The sequence below is a fragment of the Trichechus manatus genome, unplaced genomic scaffold, assembly GCF_000243295.1.
Source record: "Trichechus manatus latirostris isolate Lorelei unplaced genomic scaffold, TriManLat1.0 scaffold00058, whole genome shotgun sequence".
Lineage (NCBI taxonomy): Eukaryota > Metazoa > Chordata > Mammalia > Sirenia > Trichechidae > Trichechus > Trichechus manatus.
The window spans coordinates 13,284,057-13,302,582 of NW_004443994.1; the positions used below are offsets into that span (position 1 = coordinate 13,284,057).

General features: G+C 34.3%; 1 protein-coding gene across 3 annotated transcripts in view; it reads left to right on the plus strand.

The window, feature by feature from the left end:
- The window catches only part of PTBP2 (polypyrimidine tract binding protein 2), a 78,217-nt gene that overhangs the window by 44,452 nt on the left and 15,239 nt on the right, over positions 1 to 18,526 (plus strand). For all 3 annotated transcript variants that reach the window (XM_012556222.1, XM_004378777.2, XM_023733475.1), the window contains 3 exons: positions 3,669 to 3,833; positions 3,925 to 4,035; positions 13,545 to 13,740. In XM_012556222.1, coding sequence (XP_012411676.1) covers positions 3,669 to 3,833; positions 3,925 to 4,035; positions 13,545 to 13,740 — 472 coding nt within the window. The remainder of the gene's footprint in view (positions 1 to 3,668; positions 3,834 to 3,924; positions 4,036 to 13,544; positions 13,741 to 18,526) is intronic.

Below are 18,526 nucleotides of genomic sequence, written 5' to 3' on the forward strand. Positions count from 1 at the left end.
AGGTTGGCAGTTCGAACCCACCAGCCATTCTGTAGGAGAAAAATGTGGTACCCTGCTTCCATAAAGATTACAGCCTTGAAAACCCTATGGGGCAGTTCTGCTCTGTCCTGTAGGGTCACTGTGAGTTGGAATTGACGGCAATGAGTTTGGTTTTTAGTTTTAGCCTTGCTAACAAATATCAGGCCTCAGTGGGGGTGGTGGTTTGTTCTGAGGTCTAAAGATGCCAGCAGGGAGAGGAACAGAGGTCTTCTGGCTTGTCTGAAGGACTTGCTCCTCCCAATAAACTTACACGTTTTTTTAATGAAAGATAGAGCTTATTTTTTTTAAATTTGGTAATATATTTTTTTTGGAAACGTAAATTGTACTTCTAAGAATTTATCATGAGGAAATATGCCAGAAGAGAATAGCTTTTTATTTATAGTTTAAAATTACATTTGATATCTTGGTTTCATTTTTTTAAAAAATAATATTTTTATTAACAAAATAATTCAGAACACATTCTCCTTTTTAAAGATTCAAATGAAAGGAAAGTGTAAAGAATAAAGATAGGGAGTTTATAAATGTATGTGGGGTAGGAGGACTTGTAATTTTAAATAGGACCAGTGAAAGCTCTGTTACAAAGTGATACTTGATTAAGGAACTTCAAAGAGGTAAGGGAATAAGCCAGTTATTCCAGTTTGGATTATTCCAGATGAGGAAACAATTAATGCAAGGTTGCTTCTGTTGAAAAAAAAATTTTTGCAATTATAGTTTTAATTTTCAGAAGCCTTTTAATCCTTTTTACATTGTAGTTGGTCATGATTTACAGCTTCCCTCTCTCCTCACTCCCTCCCTGTCTTTTCTCTTCCCCCATCCCCACCCCTGTGGCTGGCCTCTCTCTGTTTGTATTTTGGAATGGACAATTAGGTTTTATTGGACTTGCTTGCTTCCCTCTAGGGTAAAGTAATGGATACTAAGTTGAAATTCTTAGATGCCAAAGGAGGCTTTTGTTTGGGCCAACAAAACTTCCTTTAGAGCTTTTTTTTTTTTTTCTTTTTTTTTTTTTTTAAGGAGTTGCATTTTTTTTAATGGTGAGAGTAATAGACTGGGGGGAAGGGGGGGTAAGAGGAGTTTACCTGTTTGTTAATTAGCCATCCTTTCTGTTAATCCCTTTGTTTTCCACCCTATCCTTCCTCCTCTGAACTTGCCAGTTTCTAATCTGGAACCTTTTTAAGGTTCCTGTTTCCACCTTTGCTCTGCGACTTCTGTCCAGTTGGCTCCATTCATTTTCTGTATTCCAGGCATTTGATAAAAATTATTCTCAGCTAATGATGACCTTCCTCTTGTCAGTATTTGCATTTATTCCATTTTATGTTTATTTACAGATATTTTAATTGGGTTTTATAATGAAAAGACGTAAAAGAATGTCAGCTATAACGTCTTCCTCAACCCTTCATCAAATTACCAAATCCTGTCAGTTCACTCCTTAATATCTGCCTAGTTCTTACTGCCCCTCCTGCTGCTTTTATAGCTCAGACACAATCACCTCTTGGCTGTATTACTGCAGCAGCTCTCTTACTGGTCAACTTACTTAACTTTTCCCTCTTGAATTCTTTCTTCCTAGTACAGCCAAGTGTGTATCTTTGTAAAATGCACAGATCTAAGTTACTTCCCTGCAGCAAGTCCTTTTTGAGCTCAGGATTAAAGTATTTTCTGAGATGGCCACTAGTCTGTCTTCTTCCTTATTACTGCTCTCACCCGACATGCCTGTGCGTCTTTCCCAGAAGTAATTGTAGATCCTTTAACCTGGTGTAAGGAGCCCTGGTGGTGTGGTGGTTAAAGTGCTTGGCTGCTAACCAAAAGGTTGGCGGTTCGAACTCATCAGCCACTTTGAGGGAGAAAGATGTGACAGTCTGCATCCATAAAGATTTATAGCCTTGGAAACCCTATGGGACAGTTCTGTTCTGCCCTACAAGGTCGCTATGAGTCAGAATCTACTTGACGGCAGTGGGTTTGGTTTTTGCTTTAACCTGGTGTGCTTTCTCTTGAATTTAGTCTTTTACCTATGCTGCCACTTTTACTTGGAATATTATGGTCTGCCCGTCTTTGAGCTACTCCTTGCTACCCTCCCCATTTCACTTGGCTAGTTGCTAAACATCTTTAGGTCTCACTTCACCTTTTTGTTCCTCCAGAAAGCCATCCCCTGATCCATGAAGAGTGGATTAGGTTTGGATTGTGTGCCTTTAATGCAAATTAAAATCACAGATACTACTGTACACATACCAGATTGGCTAAAATTTAAAAGACAGGTAATACCTAGTGTTGGTGACAGTGTAGAGAAGCTTGAGCTCTCATACATGTAAGTGGTAGGAATGTAAATGGTAGAATAATTTTGGAAACCTTGACATATCTACTTAAGCTGAGCATATGCATATTCTTTGACTCAGTAAATCCACTCCTTGTTACATACTTTAGAAAAATGTGTGTATAACAAAAGATACGTATGAGACAATTCATGGTATACTGTATGTAATAGCCATTGATGGCAACAATCCAAATGTTCAGCAGCAGTGGAATATGCTGTTGTGTATTCATTCAGTGGAATACCTCTTGACAATAAGAATGACCAAAACCCAAAACCAAACCCAGTGCTGCAAAGTCAATTCCGACTCGTAGCGACCCTATAGGACATAGTAGAACTGCCCCATAGGTTTTCCAAGGAGTGGCTGGTGGATTCAATCTGCTGACCTTTTGGTTAGCAGCCAAGCTGTTAATACTGCACTGCTAGGGCTCCTAGAGTCCAGATATGGTAAAAAGAAATTTTTTCCTTATCAGAGAATCTGTCAAAAATAATAATTGGAAATAATAATAAAGACAGTTGTTCTAAAGCATTTAACATATGATTTGATTGACAGATTTTCTAAAAAATAACTTTCTTCAATTCTGTATGCATATTTCTTCATATATCAAAATCTCAAAAATCAGGATCTTAAACAGCAGTTGATCTGTAATGGTTTAATTGTTACTTGTCATACATAAAATAGTAGTGCAGTTTACAATTAGTGGTGTAATAGATACCATAAAATATGTGGGAAGTAATCCTTCATATTGTATCTCAAATCATTGCTGAAAATGTTGTGGTTTTATACTAGAATATACATCAATTTCTGTTCTAAAATTTTTGGTGTATTATGTTGACAATAGTATGAAAAAAGGCTTATTTGTGCCCTGAATATTCCTCTTTTAAGATTGTTTTAGAAATAACAAGCTTTATTGGAGTTCTTTTGGATAATTCAATAATCCGCTTGTTGCAGTCTTCCATGTACCTGTTTTATGAAGTGACTAGTGTTCAGCTGAATTTCTGTTCTAAGTTTCTGTTCAAAGCATTTTCTGGTTATGTGGATCAGCCAGACTACATCTTCTTTTGAGAATAAATTACATTGCCTGTGTTTTCTTTTTGAACATTGGTTCCCAATCCTAGATAGTTGTTTTGAAGTAAACACTAGTAGAATTCTTGAATTGTACACAGACAATTTTAGGCTTGTAGCAGTTGCTCGAAAACATTTGTTGGGTGAGTATTAAATTTTGTTTAATCTGTGTTCTAGAAAAGAAGTGAACTAATAGTGTAACATGTAGCAAACTCTGTAGTGGCTGTTCCTAAAGTACTTACCCTTCCTTTCAATTTATAGCGTGCTCAAGCCGTTCTTCAAGCTGTGACAGCAGTCCAGACAGCAAACACTCCTCTTAGTGGCACCACAGTTAGTGAAAGTGCAGTGACTCCAGCCCAGAGCCCAGTACTTAGAATAATTATTGACAATATGTACTACCCTGTAACACTTGATGTTCTTCACCAAGTAAGTTCAATTTAATTTGCATCTTTACCTGTAAATTAGAGAAATAATAGCCCAGTATATAAATACTATTTTGAATTTAATGTTTTAACAGATATTTTCTAAGTTTGGTGCTGTATTGAAGATAATCACATTTACAAAAAATAACCAGTTTCAAGCTTTGCTCCAGTATGGTGATCCAGTAAATGCCCAACAAGCAAAACTAGTAAGTCTAGAGATTCTTTTAAGATGGTAATATTTTTCAGTGACATCGATACATAGCTAATGTTATTAATATTGATCTAACTTAGCAATAGCATGTAGCCTTATAGATGATAGACATTTGTGTCAGCAAGATATTGGAAAACCATAGTATTTGTCATAGAAAAAGAAATGTTTATTTTTTAAACTAGTTTCAATAAATAAGAATTTATTCTTATCCATAATATAAAAACCACTTGTTGCCTAGTCAAATCCGACTCATGGTGACTCTCCCTCGTGTGTGTCAGAGTAGAACTGTGCTCCATAAGATTTTCAGTGGCCGATTTTTCAGAAGTAGCTCTCCAGGACTTTCTTCTGAGGTGCCTCTGGGTGGACTCGAACCTCCAGCCTTCCGGCTAGTAACCGAGCATGTTAACCTTTTGCACCTCCCAAGGTCTCCTATCCATAATATAGATTTATATTATTTTGCATTTTTGTTGATTTAGGTGCAAAAATTTTGTGCTCTTAAGGAGATGGTAGGGTTGTGTTGTGCATGTATACCAGCATAAGATTTTAAGTGATTTTCAGTAGTAAAGAGTCTCAGTGATTAACTGTTGAGATAATTTGTCTGAAATATCATATCATCACAGATGTGGTTCAGATGGCTATGAAATCCTCTGACTTTACTTAAACTATACCTAATGTTACTTTTCTGTGACTTAGAACAACTTAACAAATCAGATTCAACGTAAGTTTTCTTGAAGGGAGCTCACAAATTAAGGTTTTCCACTAATTACTATGTATCATTTTAGAAAGATGGGGAAATTATTTCCTTGTTACCTATATTTTTTTACTTCAGTGAGCTTTAATAAACCCACCCATGAAGATTCCCATGTGAGTTTCAAAACATTTTAATTTTGTATTCAAAGATAGATTTTCTGAATAAGTTTTTAGTCTGCTTTTTATTCACATCATTTACCTTTTTTTGTTGTTGTGTATGATTGCTAAGAGACTGTTAGAAGAAGCAGAATCTTCCAGTGTCATGGCTACCATTGAAAACTGCATGTCACATCTTTACTTCCAAATGCTTTAATCTTCTCTTCGTGTATCTTACTTAACTCTCCCTTTGCTGTGTGTCTGTTTAGCTTTTCTGTGCCGTATTATATCATTGCATATTTCTTCATTATTAAACTATTAGCTGTCTTTATGTACCCTTGCCTTACCTCCTTTTCTCCGGTTCACTCTTCTTTTGACTATTTTACTTTTAGACTGTTATGGCCTCTAATATTTCAGTGATTTCTCCAGGTCTAGATTACTTATATATAGCATAGACTATTTTCGATTATTGTTTTATTACATTTCTGTTCTCCAAATCTCATTCAAGGAACAGAATAGCTTCAAGTAGCACAAAGGATATATCGGTAATAATAGCATAATTGGAATAGTTTAACCAAGTGCTGTTATCTCATGTTTTCTGACCACTTGTCTGTGTTATAAACTGAAGAGGAATTTCTCCTGTCACAAGGGGATGCTAAGATTTAAAGAGATAAATTACTTGTCATAATGTACACTATTGTAGACATTTTCAGTCTACTTTTCAGATATATTTTTTCTCTCCATTATGTTGCTACTCACTGGTGCCCACATTATATAACCTAATCTTAAGTTTTCTTCCTTAGGCATAGGTTAACAATTAGAATTCTTTTTTCCTCAGAATGATTGTCCTTCTCTACATGCCACAGCAACCCAACCTCAGAGATATTTATGTTTGATTAGTTACTAAAATCAATGTGATATGATTTGAGGTGACCAGTAGAGGACAGTCTAGAAGCCATGGTCTCCATGGCATTTTTTACAGCTTCAAATATTTTTAAATATAGTGTACATTTTTCTTGGTGTGCGCTATTTTCTTTGCCATATCCATTGCTCCCTTCTAATCCAAAGGAAGAGTATTTGTTTATCTAAAGGACCAGTGAAATGGAATTTGATTTTTAATTGTGCTGCATTTGAGCTATCATTTTTATGGGGAGATAGTTCAATGTGTATCTTATCTGAATTAATCTATAATTGCATTTATTCTTATGATAAAGGTAAGAGATAGTATCTCCTAACGTTTATTAAATACTTGAGGTTTTCCTTTAACCAGTTTACACACAGATAATAAGCATCTCAAAAGAAACCAAGCTTTAAGTATTTGTGAATCTGTACATATACTCACTCAGGCCCCCTCTACAAAGATTCTAAAATTATAATTCTAAGAGAATAGATCGTTGTTTTGTTAAGTTTTTATTCTGGTATCGGAACTCAACTTCACTTATTAGGGAAGGAAAAAGGAGTTTGTATCGTAAACCTGCTTGCCCCATTATCTTGTAATTCAGACTCTTTGGTAAAATTTATGTTTTGACAACTTCAGTCATTTTCCTTCTTCATGCCTGCATCAGAGTTTTTGAGTATACCTAGAGAATAATACATAAATCTAATAGTTTATACCAGTTTAAATTCATGAGTATCAACCACAGATAGTTACTTTATCCTGCTTCAGAAATCTTACCACATTTTTCTAGTCAACGCATTCTCCTGTATCAGATAGAAATTCCCCTTCCACCATGTCTCTCCTAACTCCCGCTTATGACTTTACCTACTACTTCACAGGAAAAAATAGAAAGTATCACATGAAAACTCAATCAGCTTTTCTCACTCTGCTATACCCACACCTATTTTTTCTTCTGATAAAAGGCATAGTATTTTTTTAAAACTGTATAAGACCAATAAACCCTGGACCCAGTCCTCTTGTGCCTCCCAAGAAACTTTGCACTACCTGTCTATCCCATTTCTCTTATATTTTTCTGTATATTGGCTACTTTTCAACAGTGTTTCAAGCGTGCTCAGGCCTCTCCTGTTTAAACTTATCCTTAACTCCACGTATGTCTACATATCACCGTGTCTCTTTTTTCTGTTCTTGTTTATAACCAGACTTCTTGTGTAAGGTGTCTGTGCTGTTTATACTTCTTACCTCCTTCTCCATTTCTTTACCCACTATAATTTGGTTTCTACCCTCATTTACCCAAATTATTCTTCCTGGTGTATCAGTGATCATTTGGAGTAGCTAAATCCCAACAACACTATTTAGTTCTTAATCATACATAACCTCTAGGTAACATTTGACACTGCAGACCACTCTCTTTCTTAAAACTCTTTTGGTTTCTGATACATCTCAGCTAGACTTATCCTACATCTCTGGTGGTTTCTTCTTTGTCACATCCCTTCCTCTCTACCTGGAGACTCACCTGCTCCCGCAGCTCAGTTACACCTTTGTGATTCTGATAGTGCTCACATTACTTTCTCTAGGTCAGGCCTTTTCCTAAGAGTCCCAGACTAGGAGCCCAGTGGACAATGGGGCCACCTTCAAACTTAATTTAATCAATCCAGCTCCTTACTTCCCCTTCCCCTCTGCTTAACATCTGGTGTTCCCTGTGTCAGTAAAGTGAAAGGTATGAACATCAATCTAGCTGACAAGCCAGAAAACATGGTCATCTTTTATTCCTCTCCCCTCCAGCCTATCACCAAATCTTACTGAGTCTAGCTCCTAAATTTTTGTTGAATCTTCTTGTTTTCAACTCTTCTGCTGCAAACCTAGTCTAAACCAGTGCTACTCAAAGTGTTGATCTCTGTTGCTAAAAGGAACTTGTGTCACCCTACAAATCAGCACACTTCTGGCTACAGCATGTTTAGTATTGATGTTGATTTAAATTTTGGCACAAACTCCTTATCCTCATGCAGTGTGACGCAGGCTGCTGGTCATGGACTATAGTTTGAGTAGTACTAGTCTGAGCCATCATTCTCTCAAATTTCTACTTCATTGGCTTTCTGACTAAACTCACCACTTGGACATCTTCCCCACATTCATTATTTTTCCACAGAGTTGTAAGAATGATCTCAACTTAAAGTCATATTGCTTCCATTCTTCATGCTCTTCAGTGACTTTTGCCTTAGGATAAAATCTACAGCCCTAACATGGCTTACAGGGCCTCTATCAATCTTCAGCATGCTTTTCCAGTCTCATCTCCTACCTCTTTAGCTATGCTGGACTTTTTAAATAGCTTGCATGTATCCTGTATTTTCTGTGTTCTGTCAGGCTTTCAATTTGCTATTACATTTACTAGTACTATGTTTTCTCTTTACCTCCTCATGCCCAGCTCCTGCTTATCTTTCTCTTTCAGGTACAGTGAAACCCGTGAGAGCCAGAACTGGACAGGACTGTCTTGCTTTTCTGGGTCTTGCAAATTTTCTGCCTTTGACAGGGTGCAGCCTTACCACTTTTCTGTTGCCTGTTTTAGTGAAAGATATTTGTGTTTTCCTTCTCTGACAGGTGTCTGTCTTACACAGTTTCCAGCTTTTGCAGGTTTTACTCTATAAGGTTAGAAGTCACTTCTCAGAGTGGTCTTCCATGACCTTTTAACTAGATTAGATCCTTTCCTTTCTTAATTCGTTATCACCACACATCAGACTTACAATTAATATTTGTTAAATGTCTATTTTCTTCTGGCCAATTGTTATATAAGTGAAATATCTGCTTTGTTTTTTTGATACATTCCTAGCACAAGGCCTGGCATGCTGTAGGTAGTAGGGAGTTTTTTATCCTGTGTCACAACTTTCCCAATGCCTTGTGTGCTGCACATCTTTTCCTGCCCTTCAACTAACATTGTGTATCTCAGCATATTATAAAATGAGTTGGTTCTAAACTCAGTTGTTAGATTTTTAGACTTGTTAAAACAATGGAGGCTATGTAAAATTATAGGTAAGAAATAATTTGAGAAGAGAATCTCAAGTTTATCTCTCTGCTTTTAATGATCGTTTTTTAAATGGATGAGAGATTTCAAAATATCTCTAATTAAGCAGTGGGAATACATTTAGCATGCAAAAAGTACCTTTCAGGTCTTGGGGAAGAGACTTTACAGTGTTCTCAAAGTATGGTCCAGAGACCACCTTCATTCTTACCATTAAAAATGGGACTCCTGGGTTACCTCAGCTACCAAATCAGAATCTTGGGCTTTGGGGCACAGTTCTCTGTATCTTTTAGAAGGCACTGGTAGTTAGTGCTGTTTGAAGAAGCTTTGAGTGACAGAGCCAACCAAACTCTTCCATATGCTAATTATATGATCTTTGGCAAATACTTTCAGTTAATGGTTTTTTTTCCCCCTTCTTTTAGCATTTTGCTTTTTAAGACAGTAGCAATTTAGAAAAAAGAAGAGTAATGATAGAGATTTGTTAATGAAGGTTGGGGGCAGGATCCAGTAATTTCCTCGATTTGTCCATTGGTTAGTATGTATTATAGTCCAATCTCTTAATAACCTCTTCAGTCAACAGCAAAAGATAATGTTTATATTGAAAGTCGACCTGCAGGATGATAATTTCAAGTCATAATATGATCATAGTTATCAGATGAAAAGTAAATGTTTTATATGATCCTCATATTTATTAAAATAAGAAAAACCCCTTAATTCCTTTTAGAAAGTCTTGTTTGTTTATTATTGGTAACACTTCATTGGACCAAGATAGGCCTTTCTTTGGCTTTCTAGTTGAGGTGTTATGGTTTTGTTGTTGTTGTTGAATTTTTTGAGTTTATTCAAATACAACAACAGTTCATGAATTGGGCAGCAGCCAAACTGAAAATGGCTGAAAGCTCTGAAGAAAAAGTAGAAAAAGTTTTTATAGAATAAATGCAGAAGCAAAGCTAGGTTTAAACCTAATTGGCTGGAACTGGTGCCTTGGGTTGAGGGGCTTGTTTTAGTTGATTGGCAACTCCTGATTGGCCATTGATAAATTTTGTTTTGCTTACGGAAGGAGTCAGGCTTCAGAGTTCTGCCGGTTTTTTGTTTTTTGTTTTTTTAATAACATTTTATTGTGTTTTCTGTGAAGATTTACTCAGCAGCTTAGGTTCTCATTCAACAATTTCTACACAGATTGTTTAGCGGAGGTTTTATGTTTTTGAAAAATAGAATTACTTGATATGTAAAAACATCCCAGTCTTTGTAATAATGAGACATATTATCATGTAATCATCTTCTTTTTACCTGGGGGTTTTAAAAAATACTTGTTTTATGTCACCCTGAAATTATAACACACAAGTAGAAAATGACTCTCCTTTTTACGTTGTAAGAAACACTTTTTCAGGAGCATTTTGTTTTTTTATTAGAAATACTTATATGTAGTTGATTCAGGATAGTGACATTGTATCTTTTGAAAGTCTCTTCGTATGATCATTTTATTTTAGCATACCAGTGGATTGTTTCTCATTATTGACTCCTTCTAGGAGATTGTTTTTCATTAGTTACTGTTAGTAAAAATAAACGTGGTAAAATTTTTGCAGCAGTAAAATCATGTCATTCATTCCTTCTTAACCAATTCCCTTTGCTTCATGTAATTCTTTGAGAGAACTAATAAAATTATTCTTTTCTTATTTTCTTGGACAGAGATTCTCCTTGACATGTGCTTAATTCTCTTTACCCTTTTAGTGTTTACAATGTGTGTCTTCTGTATTTATATAGTTGGAGGATATTGATGATTGAAACCTTGGTTTTAGAATTTTTAAGACAAATTTGCATGATCTGCGAGTCTGGGGTTGTTTTACATTGACAAATAATTGGTCTGAAGTATTTTATTGATATGATAAAACCATTTTTATGTTCTGAATTTTGATAATTTTTTTCATGATTGCTAAAAATTAAAAGATATTTAAGGAGTTTGGAGATTAAGATTTCCCTGAGCATCTGTTAAATCTATGACCCCCCACTCCAACAATCTCCTCAAAAAAAAGTAAGATGTATAAATAAATGGTAACAAACATTAAGGTAAAATTGGAAGTTTGCTTGTGGCTTCTGTATTTTCAGTCCATATTTAGTGTTCCATTGTGCTGTTTTTAAGTGTGCATTCTATGTCTGTAACATATTTCTTGAGTTTTGATTGTATAATATTTTAACCATAAATCCTGTAAGTATTTACTGTGAAAACTTTTTTCATGATTGTTTTTACTTGCTCCATAAACTTTCCCTATGTGTAGATGCATTTGATTGACCTTTCTGCAAATTATCTTGTGTTTTTACTGTCAGAAAATCTTTACTCCAGCAGTATCATTGCATTCCTGATTGCTAAAATGCAGGACTGGTTGTGTGCTACTGTTATTTCCTGAGATTTTGAGCCTGAAGTGAGACTGCTTAAAGTGAGATTGCATATGTATATATTTTAATCTAATTTTTCTTCTTACCTTATTTCTTTGTGGTTACCCTAGTTCAGACTATTGAAAATGCCTAGGTTCCTGTTTTCATGCATCTTCACCTTCTGTTCCTTTTCTCTTGCTAACAGATGTTTTTAATTTGCGTCTTACTGTTTGCTGATTTCTCTAGATTTTGCAACATAGGTATACTATGTAAATTCCAACTATGTAAAGGTTTTTTAAAAAATTAAGAGGGAAAAAGTCAAAATAGAGGGCTTTTAAAAAAATTGGCATATATATTCTAGACATTTGGCAGGGTTAACCTTAGTATTGCTTGGAAAGAACTCAGTCCAAAGAAATTACACTGATGTTATTGTTAATTTAGTAATTTTAGGTCAGTGTTTTAGCATTAATTTGGACAGTGACTCAAAGCCAGGTCTATTTTTCCAAGATAACATTTTTTCTTTGATAGTATCAGTCACCTAAGAGTGAATTTTGCTCCTCATCTTTTGATACTCATATATTGCACTCAGACATAGATTCTATTACTTTGCTCACGTTTTCCCTATAGGAATGCTGCAGAGGTAAACGTATACCTATTTTCAATGCTTTTATTGCCTTTACAGCAGGGTATTAAATTCATGATTGTATTATTCTCACTAATAGAGTTGATACTTGGCTTCCATTCTTATGTGATGGTAGATATCTTGCCTAACTCAAGTGTAATTCAAACCCTGAGAGGTATGTAGTCCCTTTAGTTGGAATTTTCACCAGTACTTGATTGAAGTGGATGAACTTACGTTAAAAATTCAGGAATTATTTTTTTAGGTTAGTTTTTAGCTTGATAAATATATTTATATAAAACTTAATTTTGTATATTAAGGGAAAGAAGTTTATACTTCCAGAGAGTGGGAATATTTGAAGGCATTACAAGCTTTATATACATTAGTAGCGATAGAAGCTTACTTGCTCCATAACAAGACACTCCTATTTTTATGTATGTTTCAGTTACTTTCCATAATCAACTATATTAAAATAGTCATACTGAAATAATACAAAAGTTCTCTTGCAAACATGCAGTATATGACCGAAAATATTTGGTCTGATCTTAAGTCTACTGTTTAATATAGTTCTAGATTTACGTTTATATACCTAATGGATCTTGGTCTAGGTAAAATATCAGATGTGATCTCTTATTTGTCTGCTGTTACCAGAAGTGTTATTTGATTTCCATAGTGATTCATAGAGCTAAGCATGTTCTTCATTTCTGAGCTGTTATATTATTGCAGTAAATATTGTATTCTTCTAATGAAAAATTAACATTATATTACCCTGTTCTCTAGTTTGTTCCAGGCTTATATCCAGCTGGACTAGAAATGGTGACTGTGTAGGAGCAGAATAAAACATAGTAATCATAACAGCAGTGTTTGCATAGTACTTTATAATTCACGATGTGCTTTTATTCACATATGTGATTTTTTGTTTTTTTTTTTTTTTAATTTGATCCTCACAGTAACCCTGTGAGGAAGCATGGCAGCCATTATCATGTTTCCAGATTAAGAAATTGAGACTCGGAGAGGTTAAGTAACTTACTCAAGATGACCTAATTGAGTCCAGACTTTCAACTCTATACCTGGCACTCTTTTATCCCAGAACTTCCCTTGGAATGGCATTAGATTTGCAAATTTCCTCAAGTTATTCTGATTCAGATTGAACACCTGAGGTTAAGCATGATACTGATTTCTGTTCAGTTTCGTGGGAATTGCTGTTATGCATCATAGTGATATTTATTTCGTTTGAACCAACTTCATATAATGTGGCATTAAATAGAAGTTACCTTATAAAACTATGCCAATTCATATGAGTACTACTGTCCACCATAAAATATATATATGTGTGTGTATGTATAATGCATGTATGTATAATAAAATTGAAAGTATTGTTACTCTCTAGTGGTTCTACTACTGTGGTAGAACTGGCTATATATTTGTGACCCTTGTTAGTTTTTTAAATTACACTATTTGCAGCTTTTAAATTTTTTAATTAAAAATACTAGTATGGATGCTTACCTGGTTATATTTTAGATTTAAGTAGCACTTTCTATTAAAGAAGATGGTATTTCGTGGTAACTAACACAGGTCAGAGCCAACTTGACGGCAGCTAACAAATACAGCAAAGTATGATGCATGAAATTTAGTCGTTTTCCTGATGGCTTTTTTATGTACAGGTTTTCATTGTTGGGTTTTATTGTCAAATCATTACTTTTTCCTAATTTTCATGCCTTGTTTAAGATTGCTGACATACTTAATTCCCTTTTACAGGCCCTAGATGGTCAGAATATTTATAATGCTTGCTGTACCCTCAGGATTGATTTTTCCAAACTTGTGAATTTGAATGTAAAATACAACAATGATAAAAGTAGGGATTATACTCGACCTGATCTTCCATCCGGAGATGGGCAGCCTGCATTGGACCCAGCTATTGCTGCAGCATTTGCCAAGGAAACATCTCTTTTAGGTATGATTTTTAATGTCTATACACCACTTTTCTCCCATTTTGCCAAATGGGGAAGCACCTGTTAAACTCCAGTAAGTATAATGAATTCCCCATTTTGGTAGTTAACAGATTGTGTTAAGTTTTACGGGTTTTGTTGTTTTCCTCAGGTGAGACAGTGTATGAATGCTGTTAGGAGAAAAACCTAAAATGTTCTTCATAAGTGTAATTAAAAGTATATCCTCTTTATTCTTTTCTACACCCTTACCTTTTTGTTCTGTGCCAGTCTCCGCAAATAGAAGAAAAGTTCTAATGAAGAAGTTCTGTTGACTTAATGTAATATTTACACTTATAGACGTGATGTTTGTGTGACCATGTGTATATTCTTCAAGACTAACCTGTTTTAATATTATATAGAAACAGTGAAATGTGAGAAGACAAAATATACTTATGTCTTAGTTATCTAGTGCTGCTATAACAGAAATACCACAAGTGAATGGCTTTAATAAAGAGAAATTTATTTCTTCACAGTAAAGTAGGCTAAAAGTCCAAATTCCAGGCATCAGCTTCAGAGGAAGGCTTTCTCTCTCTGTTGGCCTTCTCATCAGTGTTCCCCGGGACTAGGAGCTTCTCCACACAGCGACCCCGAGTCCAAAGGATGCAGTCTGCTCCCAGCACTGCTTTCTTGGTGGTGTGAAGTCCCCCCTCTCTGATCTCTTCTCTTTCCTTTTTATCTCTTGTAAGATAAAAGGTGGTGCAGGCCACACCCCAGGGAAACTGCCTTTATATTGGATCAGGGACATGACCTTAGTAAGGGTGTTACAATCCCACCCTAATTCTCTTTAACATAAAATTACAGTCACAAAATGGAGGACAACAACACAATACTGGGAATCATGGCCCAGCCAAATTGATACACACATTTTTGGGGGGACATAATTCAACCCATGACAATGTAATAGGAGGAGACACATGGGTTTTTTCAAAGCATATTAAAGCTTCTCTTAAAAAGAAAATCAGAATTTTCTATATAAATTATTTTTTCTTATTTATATTTCACTTTATTCTACAATGGTTTTAAATCACTTAAAAATAGTGCTAAAATATACAACTAATAGGTGATGGAGTTCAGATGAAGAAAAAAATTAGGGGAAATGTTATTTTGTAAGTAAAATGAGTAAAGCGATTTATACCGTAAGATGAAACTTTATTATTTCCATTTATTTGATGAGTTTGGGAAATTGTCTTTTGATTGCGGACGTTTGTAAGATTATCTTTTAAATCAGGGTTTCTATCCATATAGAACCTAAGACTGATGTGTTACAAACTAGCTGTTAGTTTATGTCCATCAATAAAAAAGAAAACGCATTATAATTAAGTAATGCTTAGAAATATATATTTATTTTAGGGGGATATGGAGCCCTTGTGGCACAGTGGTTAAGAACTCTGCTGCTAACCAAAAGGTCAGCAGTTCGAATCCACAAGCTACTCCTTGGAAACCCTATGGGACAGTTCAGCTCTGTCCTATAGGGTCGCTGTGAGTCGGAATCAACTTGACGTCAACAGATTTCGTTTTGTTTTTTAACAATAAACTCTTTTGGTTAGTAGCAGAGCTCTTAACCACTGCTCCACCAGGGCTCCTGTTAACAATAGTGCTGGCCATTTTTAAGTATGAAATATGTAAGTGATGCATCTGTGAGGAGAGACACCATAATGCACAAGAAAAGCAATTGATACTTGAAGTTAATTCTAGTGACTTAAACAAAACTGACCCTTTATTCTAATTTTCTAATCTAGCACAAGCCACAGCTATTTATCATGATTATAACAGATGCTTTAGGTGGATAACAGTTTTTGTGACAGAATCTGTATCTCTGTTTGGTCTGGTTTAAGCCTCGATTCGCTTATCTCAGTTCGAAAATTGGTAATAATTGACTATTTCATAGTGTATGTTTTTTAAAGACACCGTCTAAGGGTGAGAGAATAGTGAATTATATATGGCCCTTACTTATAACTACTACTATAGATTGTTAAATTCTTCGCTGACAAAAATTGTATTATCTTATAGAAACGACTCAACATTTATTGAGTAGCTTCTAGGTTTGCTGGGCAGATCTGCAGTAATAGATACATCATTTAATCCTTACAATAGCCAGACAAATTAGTTGATGGCATCAAGATTTTACATACAGTTTCTGAGACGTTTACAAATTCACATGCAACTCATTAAAGTAACAAGGATAAAATAACAAGATACTCCAGCTGGCATCAAACATAGGCCTACAACAACATTACTTCCTAATACCCTAAAGAGCCCATCTGGGTATAATTAGATGTGTTTATGTTTGGAACCTGGGTGTAGGCATGGTTAGAAGTTACTTGGACTCTTTTAGGAAATTCTTCAGTTTTTCCCTGCAATCTCATGGCCTTGGTGTAATTTTTTAAAATGTAATTATAAATCTTTCTCAAAAACGATCACTGTGCTTTTATTCATTTTTCAGGGATTGTCTACATGTTTACATTAAAAGCACATAAGTAATTTGCTCAGTTCTTAATAAATACATTTATGTCATATATCTTTGATTTATATAGTATATCTTTGAGCTCTGATGAATTTTTTAATATAATGCATTTTTGTTTCTACGTCTCTGCCTGACAAGAAAAAAGACGAGTTTTGTGGCGCTCCTTTGAAAATATGGTGAATTTGCATTTCTTTACTGGGTGTCATCATCTTTTTTACCTGTTTTAATGGTTTTGTATGTTGTTATAATTGGGCTTTTTATTTTAAATATCCTTAAATAGTTTTTGGAAGTAAGTTACAAGTTTTGAAAACCAAATAGTGGGCACTTTAATTTTGATAATTCACAAAAGATAACTGCTCTTATATTTTGATATATTGCTTCTCACTTTTTCTTTTAGTCAGTATATACGTATTTTTGTATAAAACTAAAATCACACTGTATTTGCATCTTTGTGTTGTATTTTACTATGTCATGTTTTTAAGCATTTTGTGAAAATATAATTTTGATAGCTGCATATTATTCTAATGGATGTATCATACCACTGAAAGTTTTATCTTTTGTTTTAATTTAAACTAAGATGAATGGTATATAAGAGGGGCTGTCCTGGCACTAAGTATTACTTTTTAATTTGATAGGAGAGTGTCTAGTTATTATTTTAATTTTATTACTTTACAAACTAGTTTGAACTTTTTAAGTGCTTGTTAGGCATTTGCAATTCTCTCTGAATTAGTTGTTCACATTCTTTCTGTTGGGATGTACAATAATTCCTGTAAAATGCTTATTAAGGATATTATGTTCATATTTGATATGAGGTGAGCCTTCAAATTTATGCACCTATTTTGAACTAGACAGGTTTTTGAAAGTTATTTTTAAATAATCTCAATCCAAAAGTATCAATTTACCAGACATTAAGATAATTTTATCACATTTGGTGGATATTTGTGATTTTTATGAGGAACCATTTACTGTATGGGTTTTTAAAGAGGTCTTCAAAAGCTTTTTACAGCGATATCCAGTTTTGCAATAGTGAGGTCATTCCTCCTGGAATGATAACTAAATCTTTCCTATGTTTCTTTGCCTCAGTTTAATTAGTCTGGTCACTTCAAAGTACAGTTAAACTAGTATTGATTGATTCATTTTCATATGAGTCTGCTTCAAATAGTACTTGTTTTAAAATGAAGTAATTGAGAGAGTAGCCTTTTACTTCAAAGATTTTGTAAGAACACAAATACAAGGTTACCCTTTTTTGTACTGTTCGGAGGGAAGTTATTTTACCTTGTATAATTTTCATAGCCATTTGACTAAATTTAATTACTTAGAATCAGTGTTATAAATTTTAATTCATTTTATTTTGCATTGTTTTTTTTAAGACTAACACTTATACTTAGTTTCTCTGCTTTTTTTTAGTGCTAGTGATCACGGTGTCTCAGAAAATGTCATTTATTTAAAGAAGGAAGACTTTGAGTGCTTTGTAATTAGTTAGAAATCTGACATCTAAATACATTATCGTAAACTTGACAGACTATTAGTCATTCACATATTCTACTTCAAAGAACAGGGTGATCAAAAATCCTTGAGATTATAAATTGAGATAACATTAAAAATAATCATTTTATCATATTTAAGAGGTGTAGTTAATTTATTAAGGGGTGGATCACTTTGAAAAATTGCCAGAAGTAATTAATTTTTCATGATTGTGTTGTCTACCTTAAAAAAAATAAAATAGAGCAGATAATACCTACAAGGAATACTTATTTTAGAGCTTTGTATGTAATTTAAGTTGGATAAAGTAGCAGCTATTCCCATGATATAGTCTAAACAGAAAGGCAAAGCAAACTTTTTATAGGAAATCTGTTAATATTTGAATATTAATAGAGACTAAATATAATAAACATTTATTCAAGAAGGAAAATACAGACATTACGGAATGGTGTTTCTCAAACCTTAGTGCACATGGAAATCACCAGGCCCCACCCCAGACTAAGAATCATTGGATGTGGGTCCCAGGCATTGGTATTTTGTAAAGATGCCAGCAAGATGGTTTACTATGTAGTGAGAGTTGAGAAGTGCTACTATAGAAAAACATTTGTAATTTTTTAGATGCTAAATTTTAGCTTTTTGGCAAAATTACTAGTGGTGCCCTCATAAAAGATCTTACAGTCATTAAGCAGTATTTTAATACTTGTTCTCTGTGTGATTTAAGGTTAACATCAAATTTACATACCTAAGTATTTTGATACTGTTCTGCAGATAAGATTATTGTTTAGTTTGGCTGTTAAACTGATTTT